Genomic DNA, 22,960 nt, shown 5'->3' on the forward strand with positions numbered 1-22,960 from the left:
TTTCATTAATTCCATTTTCGGTCATTGATTTAAATCAATGATTTTTATTAAAAAAATCATGTAATAAAAATCGTGATTTAAATCATGATTTAAATCAACTTGATTTAAATCATGCAACCCTGGTGGACACTGAGTTATTTCTCATTTGGTTTGGATTGGAGGTAAGATGGCTTGTTCCTTTCTGGTTGATTCTGGGTAAGGCTCGCTTCCATCTTCGGCCTGATTTTATCAATCTTCATCAGGTGAGGTGAGATGCAGGCCAAGAGCTTCCTCATAGCAAAAACCACGTAGGCAAAGTCCGACGAAGAAATTAGTATTTATAGCGAATGTTTGCGTGTCATGTAATATTTTTTATCAGTAAAGCAAAATCTGCCAACCACTGGAACATTGTCGAATAACTGTTTCGTTTTAAGTGCCACTCGAGATAACGTTCTTCGTAATGACGCGTAAATGTGACAGCGACAGCACTTGGAGTTATCTGTACCATCTGCAGGTCTACTCTCAAACGCTTTACGTAGTTTCGAGTCTATATGTCACCGTTGCTCATGCTGGAACCTCGCTTTGCGAGAGAGAGATAACTAGTGGCAACATTCGAATTCGAAACTTCGGGTAGCGTTTTTCGGAATAACCCCCCAGATGCATATTTTATCGTAGATAAATTCTGAAACACTTTTGATAAGATAACACGGATTATTTGTTTATATTAATTAAAATAGTACTTTCAAGTGACTAAATTGCGATCAATCATTCGATTGCACAAACCGGTTTTGCGGGCGTCGAGACACTCAACAACGCGTAACAATGTCACACTTTACGAATATTACACATTAACACAATATTACTTTACCATTACTACACACCTCAGATCATAGAAAGAGAATAGATATGAAGTCGCGCGTAACTACAACGAGAACCAGTGTCCCCACATTTCCCCCACCACAGCTCCCACACACACATTCAACTGTGTAAAAACAAAGCGACTGAGAGTCTACGACAACATGTGCAACCGGCTTAAAAGTGCTGTGATTGGCCAGGAGGCATGCCTTATGGCCAATCAATGGCCGCGTGACGTGACGCACACATTGAAAACGCTAGTGAGAGAACAAAGATAAAATGGAGTCGACAAGATATCGATACTTTAAATCGCTAGGGGCAAGGATCGAAACTGATTTCACAAAATGCTTATGTATGAAAACCTTTTTATTATTATACGTTATTATTAACTACTATCACGCATTTACTTTTTAATTATGGCGATCTGCGTACCGCATAATGTTTATCAAAAATAATGCCTATACAGTGTGAGTCACGTTAAAGTGTACATATGAAAATAGATGAAACTAGACCTATTTTTATCGACAAAAAAGAGGTCAAAATTTTTTTGAATTTTTTTTTTAATTTTTTATAGAATTTTTTTTCTTCCAATTACTTATTGTAAAGAAAACGTAATAACTTTTAAACTAAGCGGTATATCCTGATAAAATAAAAACAGTAATAATGCTAAATAACAGGCGATACTAAATAACTACATAAAATACACATAAAAGGCCAACAAATAATAAAAAGTGATACTTTTTGAAAAAAATCTGCTTTTAAATTCGTGTTTTTTTGGTTATTTGATTAATTTCTCCAAAAAATGCCCCTATAACTGGTGGTTTTTATTACTTTTTATTATTCTCTATCGTATTACCTTCGTAAAACCAAAAATCGCATGTCTCTATCCCTATCACAACGTTTGCAATGATCGTTTGAACTAAGCCTCTCCGGGCGCGCCATTCAACGCTTCGTTAATAACGAAACTGAAAATGGCTCTAGATTTGTAATTTTGATAAAGACAAGTTAGATTTCAAATAAAAACAAAAGATTTCGAGGTAAAATAAGCATTTTAGTTAAAATTAAAATTGTCTCTACCTGTAACGGAGAATAATGTTGTGGCAGGCCTTTGTTCAAACGATCATAGCAAATGTTGTGATAGGGATAGAGACATGCGATTTTTGGTTTTACAAAGATAATATGATAGAAAATAATAGAAAGTAATAAAAAACACCTGTTATAGGGGCATTTTTTGGAGAAATTTATCAAATAACCAAAAAAACACGAATTTAAAAGCAGATTTTTTTCAAAAAGTATAATTTTTTATTATTTGTTGGCCTTTTTTGTGTATTTTATGTATTTTTTTTAGTATCGCCTGTTATTTAGCATTATTACTGTTTTTATTTTATCAGGATATACCGCTTAGTTTAAAAGTTATTACGTTTTCTTTACAATAAGTAATTGGAAGAAAAAAAATTCTATAAAAAATTAAAAAAAAATCTCAAAAAATTTTTGACCTCTTTTTTGTCGATAAAAATAGGTCTAGTTTCATCTATTTTCATATGTACACTGTAACGTGACTCACACTGTATTAGGCTTTCAACTAGCTCTTATAGTAATTACATAGTTGACAGTTACTAATTACTTCTACTGTTATTTTTTTTTTGTAAAATCTTATAATCGCAAGTAACACATCATTTTTTTATTTAAAATTACAAAATAGAAAATTATAATTTACTTCTATTTATCGATAATAGGAAACCGCATTAGAACACGAGCACGGCACTATGTTACGACCGGCACATGCGGCCGTACTGTGTATTTTCACACGACAGTAGATACCGGAAGAAATTATATACATTGCATTGCGCAGTAGTTGAGCATGACATAAAGTGGTTGCTAACTAAATCGTCAATGTACAAGTGTGTTAGAATATTTATCACCACTGATTTCGATATCGCAGTAACTGTTACGGCACTGAATTCGTTCGTAAAAATATTTAGTTTTTTTTATTTATAAGCAAAATACCAATGGATTTGCAATACTTACATGTAGTAAATGACTCCATTGTTCCTGTAGTTCTGCGTTTTACTTGTTTTATTGCACGTATCGACGCATTATCCAAAATATCGGAGAACATTTCCTTAGTACGACTGAATCGCGACTAACCTAGCTACGCGGCCGATGTTCGTTTCTGGGCATATCGCGGAGACACGCGCCACGCCCCCGTTTTACATCTATTCCCTTCTATGATCTGAGCTACACACACACCTATACAAACAGTTTTATCTCTTTATTAGTATTCTTTTCATTAGTATTCTTAATAAACGTAGTCTTATCATCCTTACCGATTTCCCGCCTTTTGTATTTATCTGTGCACTAATATTACTATTTATGTATGTTTATCTAGACAATTTTATGCAGCTATTTTATTTTTTATTTTACCAATGGTCCGTGACCCTCACTCGGCATGGGGCATACTGAAAACCAGCGCCGTGGCCTTCGTCACCGTGGGCCACGGCATATGCTGAGTGGGGTCCCGTTGCAGTGGGCATCTTGTTGGTGAATGGGTGGCACTGCTCAGTTTACTCTTGTTTTTATTTTTTCTTCTTTTATTATTATGTGCCACTGTCATGTCTATGTAATTGCCTGTATTTGTGTGATGTCCATTGTAATAAATGTATCTTTCTTTCTTTCTTTCTAAATTTTGCTCTTCAGGAGCCTTAAAGTGTATACTTACTTTTCTTTATAATTATTTTTTGCCCTACCAACAGTAACTATTAAGTCGTAATCTGTGCTATCACTCACTATCAGTACTTCAAGAAAAAATTTGGCAAGTGCTAAGAAGAAGCGCAACAAACTCGAACCCAATCGAAGGTTAGGTAGGTATACCGGTATTCAAAACGTTCCGTTCAATTATATCGCTCATGTATTCTGTTCTGTAATTATCATGACTATTTATATTACATAGGGAAAATACATAAACTTTAATAGAATTCAAGATAAGCAATATTGTTTACTGATGAATCCATCTATTTTACCTTCCTCTGTCCTATTTAGTTACATAGGACTTGCAACTATTTGCACCTACAATATACGGCACTATTCCCACCGCTGCAACTCCTGTGTAGCCAGGATCTACAGCTTGACCGCCAACAACCCAACCAGTGAAGGCCAAGTTTGTCCCCGGGGAAAGTTAAACTGTCATTGGACTTGCAACTCTTTGCACCTGCAATAGTGCTTAATTTCGTGTATTCTGTTTCAGGGCTCCCCTCACGGTTCGGTGATGTCGTGTCAGTCGCTCGCAGCGCGGGCGTTCGCCGAGCCGGAGCGAGACAGCATGACGCACAGCGCAGGCTTCCACAGGTGAGAGAGAGAGAGAGGCATGTTTGTCGTAGTTCCTCCTATAATTATTATGATAGACCTTTGAAACTAGGGCTGGCGCAGCGACACAAAGTGAGTCTTGGCCTCCAATAAAAGTTGTCACTTCGGTCTGTTCTACGCCGCCTTTCGCCAGTTATCGCGTGGAGATCGCGCAGGTCCTTAGCGACTTCGTCTTCCCAGCGGTACCTGGGACGACCTGCTGGTCGTTGATGGGTCGATGGTGGTTGGCCGTCGACCAACTGGTCAACGGTCACTTGGTCAACAAGCACAAGAACAGGTAAAATAACTTTTTAGTCACATCAAGATAAACAGTTACATGATCCATCTAAAATCATTTTTATAGTCCGTTTATAATTTATTTTATAAATTACTAATAGCCCCGTTAGCTCCTCGTACTAAGCTAAATATGCTTGTGTCACGACACGAGTGAGCTCACAACAATAGTCGAGCGGCGGCGGGGACCAAACCCGCGTACCCTGGATCACGAGTCGGCCAGTCCGACCCCTTCAACCGTTTGGGTGCCAAGCTTAATAGGTTTGGCTATCGTGGCATCAAACTGGCTGAATACTTAATCACTATATTTTTTATTTTTCCTTTACAGATCAGTCAGATTCAGCTCGGAGTCAAGGAGTTCAACCAGAGCGTCCACCGAGCAAGAATGTAAGCGAGAAACACCTGGTAAGTTTATTTTGATCAACTAAGATACCCTATAGTTCAGGTAGTTTTATAACTTAGGCGTATACCATATTGTCCAGGCGGAATACATTAGAACCACCCCCACTCTTCCCGTGGATGTCGTAAGAGGCGACTAAGGGACAAATATGCGAGCATCAGGCCTCCCCAACCCGTCTGGCCAGCGTGGGGAGTGTAGGACAAAGCCATTTGCCTCAGGTTAATTAGAGGGTCGTGGTCCCGCAGTGGAGACTGAATGACCTGATGATGATACTGTGTTCCTTCCAGGCCCAATATTCAGGTCTGGTAGAGAGAATCGTCCTTCTGCAGTGGAGAACTGGTGTCTAAATGATCTGATGATGATAGCATTGATGCCATGTTCCTTTGAGGCTCAATATTCTGGCTAAGTTGTGCTCCTGCAATGGACACTGAATGGTCTGATGATGATACTGTGTTCCTTCCAGGCCCAATATTCAGGTCTGGTAGAGAGAATCGTCCTTCTGCAGTGGAGAACTGGTGTCTAAATGATCTGATGATGATAGCATTGATGCCATGTTCCTTTGAGGCTCAATATTCTGGCTAAGTTGTGCTCCTGCAATGGACACTGAATGGTCTGATGATGATACTGTGTTCCTTCCAGGCCCAATATTCAGGTCTGGTAGAGAGAATCGTCCTTCTGCAGTGGAGAACTGGTGTCTAAATGATCTGATGATGATAGCATTGATGCCATGTTCCTTTGAGGCTCAATATTCTGGCTAAGTTGTGCTCCTGCAATGGACACTGAATGGTCTGATGATGATACTGTGTTCCTTCCAGGCCCAATATTCAGGTCTGGTAGAGAGAATCGTCCTTCTGCAGTGGAGAACTGGTGTCTAAATGATCTGATGATGATAGCATTGATGCCATGTTCCTTTGAGGCTCAATATTCTGGCTAAGTTGTGCTCCTGCAATGGACACTGAATGGTCTGATGATGATACTGTGTTCCTTCCAGGCCCAATATTCAGGTCTGGTAGAGAGAATCGTCCTTCTGCAGTGGAGAACTGGTGTCTAAATGATCTGATGATGATAGCATTGATGCCATGTTCCTTTGAGGCTCAATATTCTGGCTAAGTTGTGCTCCTGCAATGGACACTGAATGGTCTGATGATGATACTGTGTTCCTTCCAGGCCCAATATTCAGGTCTGGTAGAGAGAATCGTCCTTCTGCAGGTGGAGAACTGGAGACTAAATTAATACTGTGTTCCTTTGAGGCTCAATATTCTGGCCAGGTAGAGAGTTGTGCTCCTGCAGTAGAGACTAAATGATCTGATGATGATAGCATTGATTCTGTGTTCCTCCCAGACTCAATGTTAAGTCAGGTAGAGAGACATTGATGAGTGTAGGCCAAAGTCTCCTTCAGTGGAGTGGAGACTAAATGACGTGATCATGATAGAAGTCCTTCAATTTTTGTCTTTATTAAATTCTTCAAATGATGACCCGTGGAAAGTGTACCTTAATGTTATGTTGATAGACATTGTAATTTTCCTCTGGTATAGACGTTTCATCCACGAAGACGCGCCCCATTAATTTTTTGTCGAGGGAAGCGCGGTGTGCGGCTAGTTGGATCCGAGCAATCCGAGCGTCATTATTGTAGCGTGCGTGTGCACCTCAGATCATAGAAAGAGAATAGATATGAAGTCGCTCGTAACTACAACGAGAACCAGGTGTCCCCACATTTCCCCCACCACAGCTCCCACACACACATTCAACTGTGTAAAAACAAAGCGACTGAGAGTCTACGACAACATGTGCAACCGGCTTAAAAGTGCTGTGATTGGCCAGAAGGCGTGCCTTATGGCCAATCAATGGCCGCGTGACGTGACGCACACATAGAAAACGCTAGTGAGAGAACAAAGATAAAATGGAGTCGACAAGATATCGATACTTTAAATCGCTAGGGGCAAGGCTCGAAACTGGTTTCACAAAATGCTTATGTATGAAAACCTTTTAATTATTATACGTTATTATTAACTAATATCACGCATTTATTTTTTAATTATTGCGATCTGCGTACCGCATAATATGTTTATCAAAAATAATGCCTATATTAGGCTTTCAACTAGCTCTTATAGTAATTACATAGTTGACAGTTACTAATTACTTCTACTGTTATTATTTTTTTGTAAAATCTTATAATCGCAAGTAACACATCATTTTTTTATTTAAAATTACAAAATAGAAAATTATAATTTACTTCTATTTATCGATAATAGGAAACCGCATTAGAACACGAGCACGGCACTATGTTACGACCGGCACATGCGGCCGTACTGTGTATTTTCACACGACAGTGGATATCGGAAGAAATTAAATACATTGCGCAGTAGTTGAGCATGACATAAAGTGGTTGCTAACTAAATCGTCAATGTACAAGCGTGTTAGAATTTTTATCACCACTGATATCGATATTGCAGTAACTGTTACGGCACTGAATTCGTTCGTGAAAATGTTTAGTTTTTTTTATTTATAAGCAAAATACCAATGGATTTGCAATACTTACATGTAGTAAATGACTCCATTGTTCCTGTAGTTCTTCGTTTCACTTGTTTTATTGCACGTAACGACGCATTATCCAAAATATCGGAGAACATTTCCTTAGTACGATTGAATCGCGACTAACCTAGCTACGCGGCCGATGTTCGTTTCTGGGCATATCGCGGTGCCACGCGCCACGCCCCCGTTTCACATCTATTCCCTTCTATGATCTGAGGTGTGCACTCATGGATAAATTTAGCGTGTACCGATAACACTCAAACATTAGCGGAAGAATGGTGGGGCGCGTCTTCGTGGATGTAACGATAGGATCGTGCTCCTGCAGTGAAGACTAAATGACCTGATGATTCTGTGTTCCTTCCAGGCTCAATATCCCTGACGGCGTTGACCATGACGCCGGTGACGTCACAGACATCAGCCATGAGCCAGTCGGCGCCGCCCGCGTCTGCTACCTTCGATTTGACTGACAACGTAAGTACTTATTCCACTAATCATGAAATATTGACCACGAGTCTTATGCCCGTTTTTACCATCAATTCCTAATTTTTAAGTGACCCCTTTGAAAACTCTTGATTAGTGTTACCATAGTGGCAGAGTAAATACAAATGAGTAGGTCATCTTAATAGAAACGCCCGAGCGGCATACGTATTGGCGCGCTCACATACAAACCGCGCTCGGGCGTTTCTATGAAGATGACCTACTCATTTGTATTTATTCTGATAGTGGTCACTTAAAAATTAGGCATTGATAGTGAAAACGGGCATTAGAATAACTAACCACGAGTCTTGGACTAACTATTATATTGACCAAGAATCACAGACTAACCATTACATTGACCAAGATTCTCCGTGTGTTGTGCCACAAAAAGAAGAACGGTCACGTCCCATACAAAAAAAAAAACCCAGACCAGACAGAAACCAGATTTCCCGATGCCCTCGCTGGGTCATCTTTGGATGGGATGAAATCTCATCTTATTAGCGTCTACGTGGTAGCATAGTTGAACCCATTGGGATCTTTTGAAATCTATTAAGGGACAAATATGCCAATCGGGCCTCAATAAAGTCTGACTGTGGTGATGATCAATGGTTACCTCAGTTATAGTTACACAAGGATACTATTATAGCCCAATAGCAGAGTAAATACAAATGAGTAGGTCATCTTCATAGAAACGCACGGGAGCGGTTTGTATGTGAGCGCGCCAACACGTATGCGGCGCGCACGCACACACTGACAAAATTTAGCGGGGATTAGCGGCGACCCAGTCGTGGTTGCGCCGAATTTTGTCAGTGTGTGCGGCGCGCCGCATACGTATATTGGCGCGCTCACATACAAACCGCGCTGGGTGCGTTTCTATGAAGATGACCTACTCATTTGTATTTACTCTGCCAATAGTGTCAGTGGCGAGCACGTAGAATTTTGTCCAATGACCCCAAGCTACCCATCCTTATCGCTCGCGCGTAATTATGTTGCTGTCGCGCTCGCACTATCACTGCGGGCGCCCGTCGCACAGTCGCGACAGCAATATAATTACGTGCGAGCGATAAGGATGGGTAGCTTGGGGTCATTGGACAAAATTCTACGTGCTCAGAGACCGGGCTTTAATTTATTTTAATATTGTTTCCAGCCCGCGCCGCCGCCTTCCTGTCGTTTCCCGAAACTAGAAGAGTGCGCTCATTTCCACTACGAGAGGGTGTCGCTCGGAGGACTGAGCATCGAGACCGTGCCTTGCGAGGACTCCGACCCGGGGGAAGGTGAGACTTGTGATATTCTGACCCGGGGGCAGGTGAGACTTGTGATATTCTGACCCGGGGGAAGATGGGACTCGTGATATTCTGATCCCAACATCTATAATCTTTGTTCCGACCCGGTGGAAGGTGAGACCTGTGATACTCGGCCCGGGAGAAGTTGAGACTTGTGATATTCTGATCCGGGGAAGGTGAGACTTGTGATATTCTTATCCAGACGAAGGTGAAACTTGTGATATTCTGACCCGGGGGAACATAAGAATGTTCAGACTCGGGAGAATGTAAGACATGTCTGAAGCCCGAGGGAAGGTAAACCTATTAGACCCCGGGGAAGTTGAGACCCGTGATACTCTGACCCAGGGGAAGTGAGACTTATGATATTCTGACCCGGGGAAAGGTGAGACCTGTCATACTCGACCCAGGGGGAAGTTTTACAAATTTTTCTCTTCATTAGAATCTCAATGTCTAATAAGAAACAATATCTGAAACTAACGTACTATTGTCCTTTTCCAGGTTGGATCTGCCTCAAAGTGCGTTCGCACGTGACGTCATCGGACGAGTCGGCGCGACCTCTATCGACAAGCTGGAGCGCTTCCGGTGACGTCTGCGAATGGACCCTCACACGCAGTCGCACGCACTTCCGGCAACTCGACACTATGCTGCACAGGTAAAGCCCGGTCTGTGAGCACGTAGAATTTTGTCCAATGACCCCAAGCTACCCATCCTTATCGCTCGCGCGTAATCATATTGCTGTCGCGACTGTGCGACGGGCGCCCGCAGTGAGTGTGCGAGCGCGATAGCAACATTACGCGCGAGCGATAAGGATGGGTAGCTTGGGGTCATTGGACAAAATTCTACGTGCTCACAGACCAGACTATAGATGTGATAATGAGATGTATTTGGTAAGCATTAAGGCTTACATTCGCTCGCACCGTCGCGGACAGTGATGTGTTTGATATAACTCCTAAGTAGCTATGTGGTCCTGGTACTTCGAGTCAAAATGTTTTGAATGTTGTACGCTATTACGTATAAAAAACAATACTATGAGGTCTCACAGTGCGCGTGGACGCACAGGGTGACACACGAACCAATCACAGCGCTCTTAGTCCAGTCAATAAAGCATTATAGATGGAAAACTGTAGAACACAATTTCTGACTTCAGGACTTTATTTAGACTAGTTAGGAGGTGAACATAGCAAAAGTCCCCGCCCTTAGCCCTTGAGCCGGCGGGGAGAGGGGGGTTTAAAAGTGCCACTTTTCGGTTTTTCGCTTAATCCTCGGAAACTATGCGTCCTAGTGACATGACTACTTTGAACAAAAAAAAGCATATTCAATTTGCTACAGGTGAGATAGACAAGTTTTTCTATAAATTGTATAGTTTTCGCGGCATCTGCTCTAGAAGGTCTGTAATATTGGAAATTTTATTTTTGTCTTACATGTTCCCATCAGGAGAAAATCGACTAAATCAACATTGAGCAATCATTCTAGACATGCGGGAGCATGTTAAGCCTAGTTCCTGCGAGGGGACTGCACCGTGCGTATATTTAGACGAATCACTTTGAGCCACTTTTGACTCCTCATCACTCAAAAACTACTGTGCATTAACACTTCAAATTTGGCTCATGTGTTGAGACTTGCAAGATATACATCAGTTTCAAATTTCATAAATATACCTCAAACGGTTCTTTAGATATTGACGTCCAAAAATCTACATGTCTGACCTATAGACCAAATTCTAACCACTTCCAGATGACCTCAATCGGCTCAAGGGCTAAGGGCGGGGACTTTTGCTATGTTCACCACCTAACTAGGCTAAATAAAGTCCCGAGGTCAGAAATTGTGTTCCACGGATTTCTCTCTACACCGTCGTTAAGGCATTCATTGACTGGACTATCTTTGCTGCTTCACTTAAGCAAACATCGTGTGTGAATACGGGAGACTGGTTCTTTTGTGTTCAGAGTTAAGGGTCACACTCGCTTGCACGCTAGCGCGGTCACCAACTAAAGCGATGCTTGCGATACTGAGCTGTATTTGGTCACCGTTAAGGGTCACACTCGCTTGCACGCGAGCGCGGATACTGGCTGCCAGCTTGAGTGGTGCATGAGATACTGAACTTTATATGGTCGCGTTAAGGGTCAGACTCGCTCGCACCTCTAACGGAAATACTGAACAGTGTTGTCATGCTTATAGACTCCTAAGTAGCTATGTGGTCCTGGTACTTCGAGTCAATAACAGATACAGTTCAAAACGTTTGGGATGTTGTTGTACACGCGTAACTGAACCATATGTGGTCAGCGTTATGGGTCACATTCGCTCGCAACCGTGAAACTATCATTATACTCCTAAATACTTAAGTGGTCCTGGTATCTGGTATATGTCCCTCAAAGAGAGTTGAGGCACAGAATAATAATAAGTACTACGTACAGAAGTTTTACTTCGCGAAGGTATTTAAAAAAATGTATGCTCAATGTCATTAACAATATGGTGTAATTTAGCCTGTCTCAAGAGTCAAGCACCATTTTGTTGACAAACGTCAGTGATCGGCACTGCGCCGAAGCTATAGGGCTGACTTCGGTAAAATGATATGACGTGAGGTGCCAAACTGCGGAAAATGGCGGAGAAAATACATGATTTAGCATGAATTATCATGAATAATATTAACTACTTATTTACCTCTCAGTGTCTTGAGGCAACTTAAAAAGTACATTCTGTGTTTTTATTATTATTTAGGCAGTTAAATACTGCACAGTATTTAGTACACCATTTTCTTTATTAAACCACTTGACCGTTATTAGAAGCTTAAATTATAATGAGATAGGCATATTCGTTTCCGTTGTATTTGCGTCTCTTTCTACCCTATATCGCTATCCCTTTCGCACATCCCTACCTTTTCACCAGCCGAGGTGGGGCAGCGCAGGCAACGGACCGCGCGCCCCTGCTCGCCATTGGCGTGACTTTTTCCGTTGAGTTAAGGCGATTAGAGTCCTCAATCCGCGTCAAATGAGCATTTTGTAAAGCCTACTCCTCTTTTACTGCTGGACAGAAATAGTTGAAAAAAATATATGTTATACAACAGTTCAAGGACTACATTTGTGACGTTTGAATTTTCGCTACGTCTCTTTGTTTTGGATTAAAAAAATAAATACGGGACATCGATGTTTTACTTAAATTCCCTACTCCTCCAAAACGGCTATGTTAATTTAAAAGATTTTTGCACAAATAGATTAGGAATTCTTTAATCTTTAAATGACACGTTGCGTTTTTCAATCGAACATTACTTTCATTCATAAATTTTACTTTTGATAAATTCCGAACGTTTTTCTGTTGAGAGGGCCTTCGCGGGGTGCGGGCGGCAGTCGGCCGCTGGCCTTCAGACGGGGAGGTTGTGTCACTTGCTGCAAACTGACATTAGCGATCAAAATGAATTTTTTCTTTGGCTGAGTTGCACCACCTGACGTGACCTAACTTTGACCGTAGCTTTGGCGATAACCGGTGTTTTTTTGTATGGAGTTTGACAGATTTTTGACTTTTGTCAAATTTAAAATAAGATGGTGCAACCTAGTCTTTGTTTGACAATAGTTTTTACGTCAGAGTTGTTCATAGAGCACGTTCAGTCAGAAGATACGATTGAATTAAGGCATGCTCGGACGCTATTATCTACCTAAATAGAATCTATTAGTGTAAAAAATCGACTCCAAAAGAAACGGCACTAGATAAGTAAAAGTTGAAAATATATTCCGATATTTATTTACTAGGCCTTTGCAATCAGTATCCAAATTAGGAGCGAGTCAGAATCAGTAACTTAATCGATTTACGTGAAGAAAACAATTTATATTTTTCATACTTAGGCTCGGCGCAAATGGGCCATTTAGAATTAGATTTTCAATATGTTTCTTCGCGAAAATACCACAGTTAAAAAAAATAAGATAAAGTGGTATTGATAAATTGTTCTATAGAGCTTATTAAAAAATGTGGATACTGATTACAAATGCCCTTATATCATGATTGATATTTTCGGAGTCGGTGACAGCCTACCTTTTGGTGATTCGTTTTGAAGTTGGTTTTAATTTTTGGTGAAAATTAATTTATTTCATGCCTTTAGTAGACTATAGGTACTCAATAGACCTTGTTGTTGCCACTGAAGATGCATAGGTACACAGTTCATTGATACCATATTTTTCATGTTAAGTGCTAATAAACTTCCCTAAATTACCTAACCATGAAACGTACCTATAGGCTATAATAATTAAAAAGTTTCGTCGTTAAAAACTGAAATCCTCTTATAAGATGATGAATTTTGGGAGCATGTCATGAAACTAAAATTATTAGCATACAAAAACTTGTTTTAAAAAAAGGTTTTTTCTTTTAATTTATTTTTTTATTTATGATGCGGAATTTGCTGCGGCGTAGTAGCAAAGATTTTTCGTTATGTAGCTCGTAATAATTTCGAAGAATAGGGATGTTTCCTGGGTAAAGCAAGAGTTTGAATTAGTCCGTCGGTCAACTTACCAAAAAAATACTTTATGTATTTTTCACTTTTTTAAACTTATCAAAATTCAAAGAGATAAAGCGCGCCAAAGTTCAGAAGAAGCCCATGACGTTAAGACGTGCTTAAAATTGTTGCGATTTGTGACGTCACGCGGAATTTCATCGCATCATAACTTCGTAATTACTTGTTTGTTGACAAATAAAAATATCCCGTGTCCAATATTTTTTGATAATGTAATTGACGGACTAAAAGTGTTTTTTTTAAACTAGCCTATTCCTATGGCCACATTCCAGCTCCATCATCAGACCCTGTTTGCCTTTGAGAATTGAAGTAGGTAGGTACTCGTGATTTTTAAAGTAGCTTACTTACATAATATTACTTACTTATATTTATATAAATAAATAAATACAAATCAAACGAGCCTAAACTCGATGGAATCGTTTAATCCCGGAGTTGCTATGTGGCCACTGGCATTCCAGCTCTATCATCAGATCGACTCCATGTCATGTCATCACAATATTGCATTGTCATCCGAATTACATGTATATCCAAAATTTTAACTCAATCAGTTGTTGAAGGATTTCTATTAAAAAGATGAGATTAAACATATTTTCAGTTTATTCTTCATGAGTGACACAAAGAGAATGACAATAGACAAAAGAAGAAACATTTGCTACTATGTGTTCCAATACCTACAGTTGTCGTCAGGAAGTTGGTCTAACAAATTCAGCTTGCAAGATTCCACCCGAAGTTACCTACATATTACATGTTCAAATTTCGAGAACGGCTGAACCGACAATAACATTAGAAAAGGACATCATTCACGTTTCATATATTTTTGGTCCAAAATCAAAAGTGCCGGCCAACAAAAAAAAGTGCTGTATTCTGACAGAATACGTCTGCCTTAGCATTTGTTACTATGGCACCAAAGCCGTTGCTCCACTGTGCGTCGAGTATTTGAGATCTAAAAGTCATCAACTATTCATACATTTTTTGTTCAAAANCGTTTCAGTATTCGGCCGAAAGTCAGTCGTTTCATATATTTTTAGAACTCAAATACCACGATGCACAGTGGTGCTACAGCTTTGGTACCATAGTAATAAATGCTAAGGCGGACGTATTCTATCAGAATACAGCACTTTTATTTTTTGGCCGGCACTTTTGATTTTGGACCAAAATGGATGATGTCCTTTAGGAAAAAATTAAAAAACAAAAAATTTATCCCGTACAAAATGTTCATGGATTGTGTTATTTTTATTAAATACCTTTACGCCTGAGTTAAATGACACCGACATCAAGGTTCATCAATTCAAGTTTAAAATAATAGGCAGTAATGTCATGAAAAAAGAGCTTCTATTCTGTATCTACCTATGCCCGTGTAATTTTGATCGGTGTCAAATCGGAGTTCGTGCGGGGTGCGCGGGTGTTTCGCGCGGCGTGAAGGTCAAACGCCCAAGGTCATTGAGGACTCTAATCGCCTTAACTTGTGCTCCAAAAGTGCTGTTACTTTCCTAGGCAATACCTACCTAGCCTACCTTAGTGCTATTTTCAACACACGTAAGTTGCACAAATATTTTATATTTTCTATTAACGGTGTTACCGTTCTTTAATTTCATAGTGTTTAAATGTCTTTCTACCTTCATTAAAATATTTTATTTTTATAAATAAGTGATTTTACGCTATCAANTATTAAACCACTTGACCGTTATTAGAAGCTTAAATTATAATGAGATAGGCATATTCGTTTCCGTTGTATTTGCGTCTCTTTCTACCCTATATCGCTATCCCTTTCGCACATCCCTACCTTTTCACCAGCCGAGGTGGGGCAGCGCAGGCAACGGACCGCGCGCCCCTGCTCGTCATTGGCGTGACTTTTTCCGTTGAGTTAACTTGTGCTCCAAAAGTGCTGTTACTTTCCTAGGCAATACCTACCTAGCCTACCTTAGTGCTATTTTCAACACACGTAAGTTGCACAAATATTTTATATTTTCTATTAACGGTGTTACCGTTCTTTAATTTCATAGTGTTTAAATGTCTTTCTACCTTCATTAAAATATTTTATTTTTATAAATATTTCTTGAAGTGATTTTAAGCTATCAATTGTTTTACGTGTAATATTGACCTTTAGCAAACGTAATCGTTCGTTCTTTTTAGGACAGTGAAGTGATATAGTAAAACTGTAGCTCAGGTCATAATGGATAAGGATAGCGGTGTTCCTACGGAACCCACTGCGGGTACCTCTGGTATAAAATCGCAACGCAATAAATCGAGTGGACGTGATCAACGTGCTATGTCGACGTGTAGCAGTAGCGATTCTAATTCGAGCTCCTCGTCCAGTTCTTCCGAATCTTCGCGAGATTCGAGGAAAAAGAAACGTAAATCGCATCGTTATCGGTCCAAAAAGCAAAAGCGTGAGCGTCGCCTATTAGAGAAATTGTCTAAAGAAGTTAGTGAATTGCGGAAAAATATAGTTTTTAATGACAATACTTGTCGTGCTAATGATAATGAATCAATTATTTCCGATGTTAGTCGAGAACTTTACGATGATTGCTGTGCCTCGCAGGCATTTTCAGTCGCGACGGATCCAAATCCTGACCATGTACCTAGCCTAACGTTCGAGTTTGAAACTAAAACGAAAGATCCCGCGGTACCCTCAACTCCTGAAGAATTTTTAAAAGTTCTCAATGAGGTTCAACGTTTTGGTAGCAAAACGTGGTCCGATGTACGTTATTTTGAAACTCAAAAATTGTATAATCATTCGCCAGGATTTACTGACCTTGAATCAAACGAAGAGGTAAAAGCGTATGACAAAATACGCCACTTAGCATACTCAGATAAATCCTATGCCGCGATTACTTTTTGTATTCTAAAGCAAAAAGAAGTTTTCTTGAATAGTTGTCGTAAATTACTAGCTTGGTCTAAATCTACAGATGCCTCACTAAGTAGTCTCGATCAAAAAATTGAGGAACTTTTTCTAAAAGGAGATTTCCATAAGGTTTCCTCGGATCTATTGCAAATGGCTTGCGGTCACCGGGCTGAAACAATAGAAATGAGAAGGGATGGCATTCTTAAGTGCGTTCGCGACCCACTAGTTAAATGCAAATTGGGAAAAATCCCTCCATCTAATACCCACCTTTTTGACAATGACGCCCTCTCGGCTGCGATTGAGAGTGCTGGCGGAATAAGAAAAACTTTTTGGCCGTCAAACCAGTCTAGTGGAAATGCTTCGCGAGCAAAGTCCACTAACTCTGCACGGCTCCCCTCGCAGGGGCAAGCCCGCTCTATTGCACCATCGCATGGTATCTCAGAGCACTGCTGTAATGTAGTGCACAGTGCACCTAACAGCTGTCATTATAGCCAGCCCTCGCAGGGCGTTTGGCAATCTCAGTGCCCCTCGAAGGGACATAATAATACAAACCGTGAGCAGCGTTACCACAATCCAAATAATACGACCTTTCGATCTCGCAGATCAGGTCAGAGACAGCCGGCACAAAGGGGCCAGAAACGTTCCTATTCGCCCTCTGGCAATAGGGGCGGAAAAAGACAGAGACAATGACTCGAACCTTTTTCAAGCCGGACGGTTAGCACAGGTTGTCGATCACTGGGAGAAAATGAGAGCTCCAGATTTCATTTTGAAAATCATAACAGGGTATCGCATACCCTTTCAAAGGAGACCACCTCTAAGGACACCAGATATAAAAAGTCATCGTCGTTGCACTTTAGTCTCGAACGAAATGACATTGGCCGTTCAACAAATGAAACGGCAGGGTGTTCTGGAACGGGCCATTCTCTCTCCAAGCTTCATTTCACCTCTGTTTTTGGTTCCAAAGAGCGACGGCTCGAATCGACCAGTTTTCAACCTGAAACTGCTAAACCGATACGTTCTTGCAGACCGTTTTCGGCTAATAAATATGCATCGTGTCCCGGACTTTCTTCAAAAACAAGACTGGATGTGCAAGGTGGATTTGTCCCAGGCTTATTTCAACCTTCCAATAGCACAGTCCCACAGACGGTATCTACGTCTTATTTACAAGGAAGAATTACTCGAAATGACCTGCCTTCCGTTCGGTCTGAGTACGGCACCGAAGGTTTTCGCCTGTCTAACCAACTGGATTGCGCAAACACTTCGGGAAAAAGGTGTCAGGGTTATTGTCTACCTCGACGATTACCTCCTTGCACACCAAGATCGAAACATTTTGTCCAGCCATGTAAGCATGCTGTTGAAAACTCTGGAATACCTCGGATTCCAGGTAAACTACGAAAAATCTGTTCTTGTTCCACAAAGAAGCATCACCTATCTCGGAATAGTCTGGAACCCTTGGATAAATCACAAGTACCTACCACCAGTAAAATCTGCCAACCTTGTCAAAAAACTGACACAGGTTCTAAAAAGCGGCATGATAACGGTGAAGGAACTTCAAAGTCTGGTGGGCTTATTGAATTTTGCCAGCTTTGCGGTTCCTCGGGGAAGACTAAACCATCGAGCTTCCCTCAAGTTTCTAAATTCATTGCCCGAGCAGGCTACTCGGACAAAATACAACCTGCCGAGTCAGGTGATAGACGAAATACATTGGTGGCTTCAAAACTGCTATCTCGCTTCGCGGATACACATGCCTCCAGTAACACATTTTCTGGCCACCGATGCTTCAGATATAGCTTGGGGGGCTCAGATCGACAATATCAGATTAACTGGCGAGTGGACCCAAGAGGAAAGACACCTGCATTGCAATCAGAAAGAATTGCTGGCGATATACAAAGTTCTCGAGTTTCATGCGCCGAAAATGGCTCAGAGTTCAGTGTTAATCCAGTCCGACAATCGCACTGCAGTGGCGTATCTGCGCAACGAAGGCGGAACAAAATCCCAAGTGCTTATGGACTTGACACACAAAATTTTTCGGATCCTGGACATTTTTCAGATTTATCTGAAAATTCATTACATTCCCGGCAAGTTCAACAATCACGCGGATTGTCTATCTCGACACCGACGACCTCCGGAATGGCATTTACTGCCGATTTGTACCGAAATGATATTTACAAAGATGGGCATACCGGTGATCGACTTGTTTGCGTCCAAGACGGCTCGAGTAGTAGCCAATTATGCAACCCTGGATCTCAACGATCACGAAGCGATGTTTCACGATGCATTCAGCGTGACGTGGAACTTCCCACTCGCATGGGTCTTTCCGCCACCTTTTCTCATCCCCAAAGTATTGATGCATCTCAACCAGGCCACAGGAATGTATCTGATTGTAGTCCCTCGGTGGGAGAAGGTGTTTTGGAGAGCAGATCTCAAGTCACGGGCGATAGCAGCCCCGTTCATCTTGAGGAATCTGAGCCGGTTTCTGGTCGACATGACAACAGGGTTACCACCTCCCCAAGTTCAAGACATAACTCTCGAAATCTGGAAATGTGGGGGTGGGAAGAGAAAATAAAGTCGTGGAATTCAAATCAAATAGATTTACTTAAATCTTCCTGGCGACCTTCTACGTGGCGGACATATAAAGTTGCCTGGAATCGTTGGAAATTATGGGCTAATCAACATAATATAAGTCCAACACACCCTGAAGGGTCAGACTTGGCCCAGTTTCTATCAGATCTATTTTTAAAAGACAACTTTTCATATAACACTATTCTTCTACATAAGTCAGTGGTTTCCACGCTCTGTAATGCAGAGTTGTCTGGTAAATTAAGTGACGATATTTTGGTCAAACACATTCTAAAATCTATATCTTTAAAGAAGCCAAAAGTTTCAAAACCACCCATTTGGGACATAAACGTTCTGGCAGCATACCTGAACGATTACCCCGTAAATGATACAAATATTTTCCAAACTGTTCGACATACAGCGGCACTGTTAGCTCTGTGCTCAGGTCGCAGAATTCATGACCTTACACTTCTGAGTGTAGACGCAGAACATTGTATTTTACAAGATGATTTTATTATATTTTGGCCTCAGTTTGGTTCAAAAACAGACTGTAGTGAATTTAGGCAATCAGGGTGGAGACTGGTGAACAACCCACAAAATCAAAAGTTAAATCCTGTGTATTGGATCAATAAATGTATAGCGATCTTAAATGAAAGGCGCTGTAAATCTGGTACATCCAATTTGTTCATAACCCTACGTGGGTCACCTTCTCCGGCTTCCCGTACGGTGATAGCGGGGTGGNTGGGGTGGATTAAATCGTTTATGACTCAGGCTGGCATTACTGCCACCCCAGGAAGTGTACGCTCGGCCGTAGCTTCCAGTAACTGGATTAATAACTTTCCTCTCGATGATATTTTGGCTAGAGGAAATTGGAGATCGGTTAAAACCTTCCAAAATTACTATCGCCGAGAGGTGTTGGCAGGGCCGGATCGTGAATTTGTGGGGCCCTGGGCTGAAACTACTTGGGGGCCTATCTTAGTACCTACTCAACTAATAGCCATGTCAAAAAACCGGCCAAGTGCGAGTCGGACTCGCGCACCGAGGGTTCCGTACAAACCTGCAAGGTTTACAAAGTTCGTTTATTACGACAATCGAGTCATAACTATGGTATTTTTATTGCAAAATGAAATTCATAAGTTTATATTTATTAANGGTAACCGCGGCTGATCGTTCTACCGTCACTGATCTTTTCAATCCTGTGAATTAAATCAACTTGTAGTAATTGATTCATTATTTATTTTGGCAAAATGTAAAACAAATAAGTGCAAATACCTATCCAAATGTTATTTTTATTTACCATAAATTAACGGGAGTGTGAATTTATTATTGTATTTATTTTGTTTTGATGTAACTACATGCATAATGTGTTGTTATAATAAAGTATAACTCAATCAGATGCATATTTTATTTATTTTTCGCACACCTACAATTTGTTAATCAACTTTTCACCAGGCGATAACAAACAGGTCTCATTATAATTTAAGCTTCTAATAACGGTCAAGTGGTTTAATAGACGCGTTTTACCTGAAATAAAACGCATATTAAACTACTTACCTTATTAGAAGCTTAGTTTTTACCTCTGCCTGGTGATATTGTCGACCCAATGGCGAGCAGGGGCGCGCGGTCCGTTGCCTGCGCTGCCCCACCTCGGCTGGTGAAAAGGTAGGGATGTGCGAAAGGGATAGCGATATAGGGTAGAAAGAGACGCAAATACAACGGAAACGAATATGCCTATCTCATTATAATTTAAGCTTCTAATAAGGTAAGTAGTTTAATATGCGTTTTATTTCAGGTAAAACGCGTCTATTATCTTCCATCATACACAAGAATACGCGTGCGTGAGTCAATGTTCGCTCGTATGTGAGGCCTTGCCGAATAGTATCCTGTAGGTGGGCCATCGTGCGTGTTTTGTTATCGATGTAAACTCGCGGAGATGAACAGGCCTGGTTGAGGCTATAAATACAAGCAAATATATCACGCAGTCAGCGTATACAATACAACGTATACATCTTGCATAGTTGGACTGAAAAGTGCTTTCTGTTTCGCTTGCACACATTTAACAAGAGCGAGATAGCTTCCAGTAGGTGTTTAACTCAGTTAGTGCCTGAGGTATGGGAGCGGCATGGGAGGGATGACGTTGACATAATAACATTATGACGTGACAGAGCATATAAATCTGAAGAAGATCGGAAGTCTCGCTGACATTTGACGTTACAAAAAGCCCCATACCTTAGACATTGACGGAGTTGAGCACGAGACCTATAATAACTACAGTTGCCGCGAATACTCGCTATTATTCGGTATTCGGCATTACTCGACATTTTTTTGATAAATAAACTAAAAATAAACTTTAAAATAAACTTTTAGTGAACAAAAAAAACTAATGAGTTAAAAATAATCATTTTTTTATTATTTTCCCTAATAAAACAATACACAATATCAATTTATTATTTGTAATATGTACCTGTGCCTATCATATTCATGAAATTAAATTAGTTAGGCTTTTTAATTAATATTTAAAATCCAACAGAGGCAGATTGTGGTGCAAAAAAACATTTTTTTCTGNATCCGAACCTAAGTTAACCGAAAATGTTTTATTACCTACTGTTATTGTTTACGTTAAAACGGCTCACGGTAATTATGTTCCAGCTCGTGTTCTATTAGATTTCGGTTCTCAAATAACAATAATTCGGAGTGACTTTGCTAATTCATTGTGCTTGAAGCGACATTGCTGTTTAATTTCTATTTCGGGTGTAGGTGGTAATAATAAACTTAATAATCAAATGGTAGTATTGAATTTTAANTTTATCCTCGTAAATTAAACCTGCCTCGGAAAATAGTCTTTCTGAATAAACAGAGCTTGCTGGTGTGTTTAAGTATCGTTTAGCAAGCTTACTTATTAATATACAGGAAATCTATTCTTATTGGTACTCAAAGTTCACCATTTCATATTATGGGTTTCTTTTTCTGTCAGCCTTTGCTAATGCGATGTAGTGAGCGATTTCTTCAGCAGTGGCATTCTTGGGGTGCTCTTCAGTAGGTTGCTCTATAGATGATTCTTCAAAACATGCCCAAAATTTACTTCATATACAGGGTGGAATTTTGTAATGCCACCTGAAGGGAAAGTACTCTTCATACTGTAGATAGTAAATTTTATTCAAAGAAAACATTCCTTTATTTTTGAATAGAAATAGAACTGCATTCAAAGATTTTTTTAAATTTGCTTGCTACACTCGGGAATCGAACAAACTAAAATCTGTTAAAAATTACACCCTGTATTTTTATTGCATCGATCGTTAGGGTTAAGTATAAGGATGAAATCTCTCAAACAAACTTGATAAATCAAATGAAAGGATGGTGGTAAATTTTCGAAAAAAATTCGAAAATCTTTGAATGCAGTTCTCTTTCTTTTCAAAAATAAAGGAATGTCGTCTTTGAGTAAAATTTTCTATCTACAGTATTAAGGCCCGGTTTTTTGATTCGTAGTTAAATTAACCAATGGTCAAATTTGACAGATGTCAAATTTGACAGATGTCAAATGACAAGTGGTTAAATATCAGAAAAAAATGTTTTTCGAACAATGGTTAGCTTGACTTTTAGTACATTTTTTAACTATTTGTTTACATTTTGTTATTATTTAACCATTAGTAGCAAAATTTAACAATTAGTTATTTTAACTACGAATCAAAAAACTGGGCCTAAGGGTACTTTCCCTCCAGGTGGCATTACAAAATTCCACCCTGTATATGTAGGTATGTATAACATGAAACAGATTTCTTTAACTTTAATAGTTTTCTTTTCTCATAACCTTAGAAGAAATTAGAAATAATTTTAATGTTTTTATGTCGAATAGTAATGTCGAGTTATTCGACTATTCGCCAAAGTGAATGGCGATTAAT

General features: G+C 40.1%; 1 protein-coding gene across 2 annotated transcripts in view; it reads left to right on the forward strand.

The window, feature by feature from the left end:
• LOC114361356 (GTPase-activating protein CdGAPr-like) overlaps positions 1 to 22,960 on the forward strand; it is a 69,964-nt gene that overhangs the window by 46,639 nt on the left and 365 nt on the right. For both annotated transcript variants that reach the window (XM_028316352.1, XM_028316351.1), the window contains exons 2-6: positions 4,079 to 4,179; positions 4,799 to 4,875; positions 7,767 to 7,873; positions 9,027 to 9,153; positions 9,661 to 9,814. In XM_028316352.1, the coding sequence (XP_028172153.1) occupies positions 4,100 to 4,179; positions 4,799 to 4,875; positions 7,767 to 7,873; positions 9,027 to 9,153; positions 9,661 to 9,814 (545 nt within the window). In that variant the 5' untranslated portion in view covers positions 4,079 to 4,099. The remainder of the gene's footprint in view (positions 1 to 4,078; positions 4,180 to 4,798; positions 4,876 to 7,766; positions 7,874 to 9,026; positions 9,154 to 9,660; positions 9,815 to 22,960) is intronic.

This window comes from Ostrinia furnacalis, unplaced genomic scaffold (genome assembly GCF_004193835.3).
Source record: "Ostrinia furnacalis isolate ACB-3 unplaced genomic scaffold, ASM419383v2 OfSCF5652, whole genome shotgun sequence".
Classification (NCBI taxonomy): domain Eukaryota; kingdom Metazoa; phylum Arthropoda; class Insecta; order Lepidoptera; family Crambidae; genus Ostrinia; species Ostrinia furnacalis.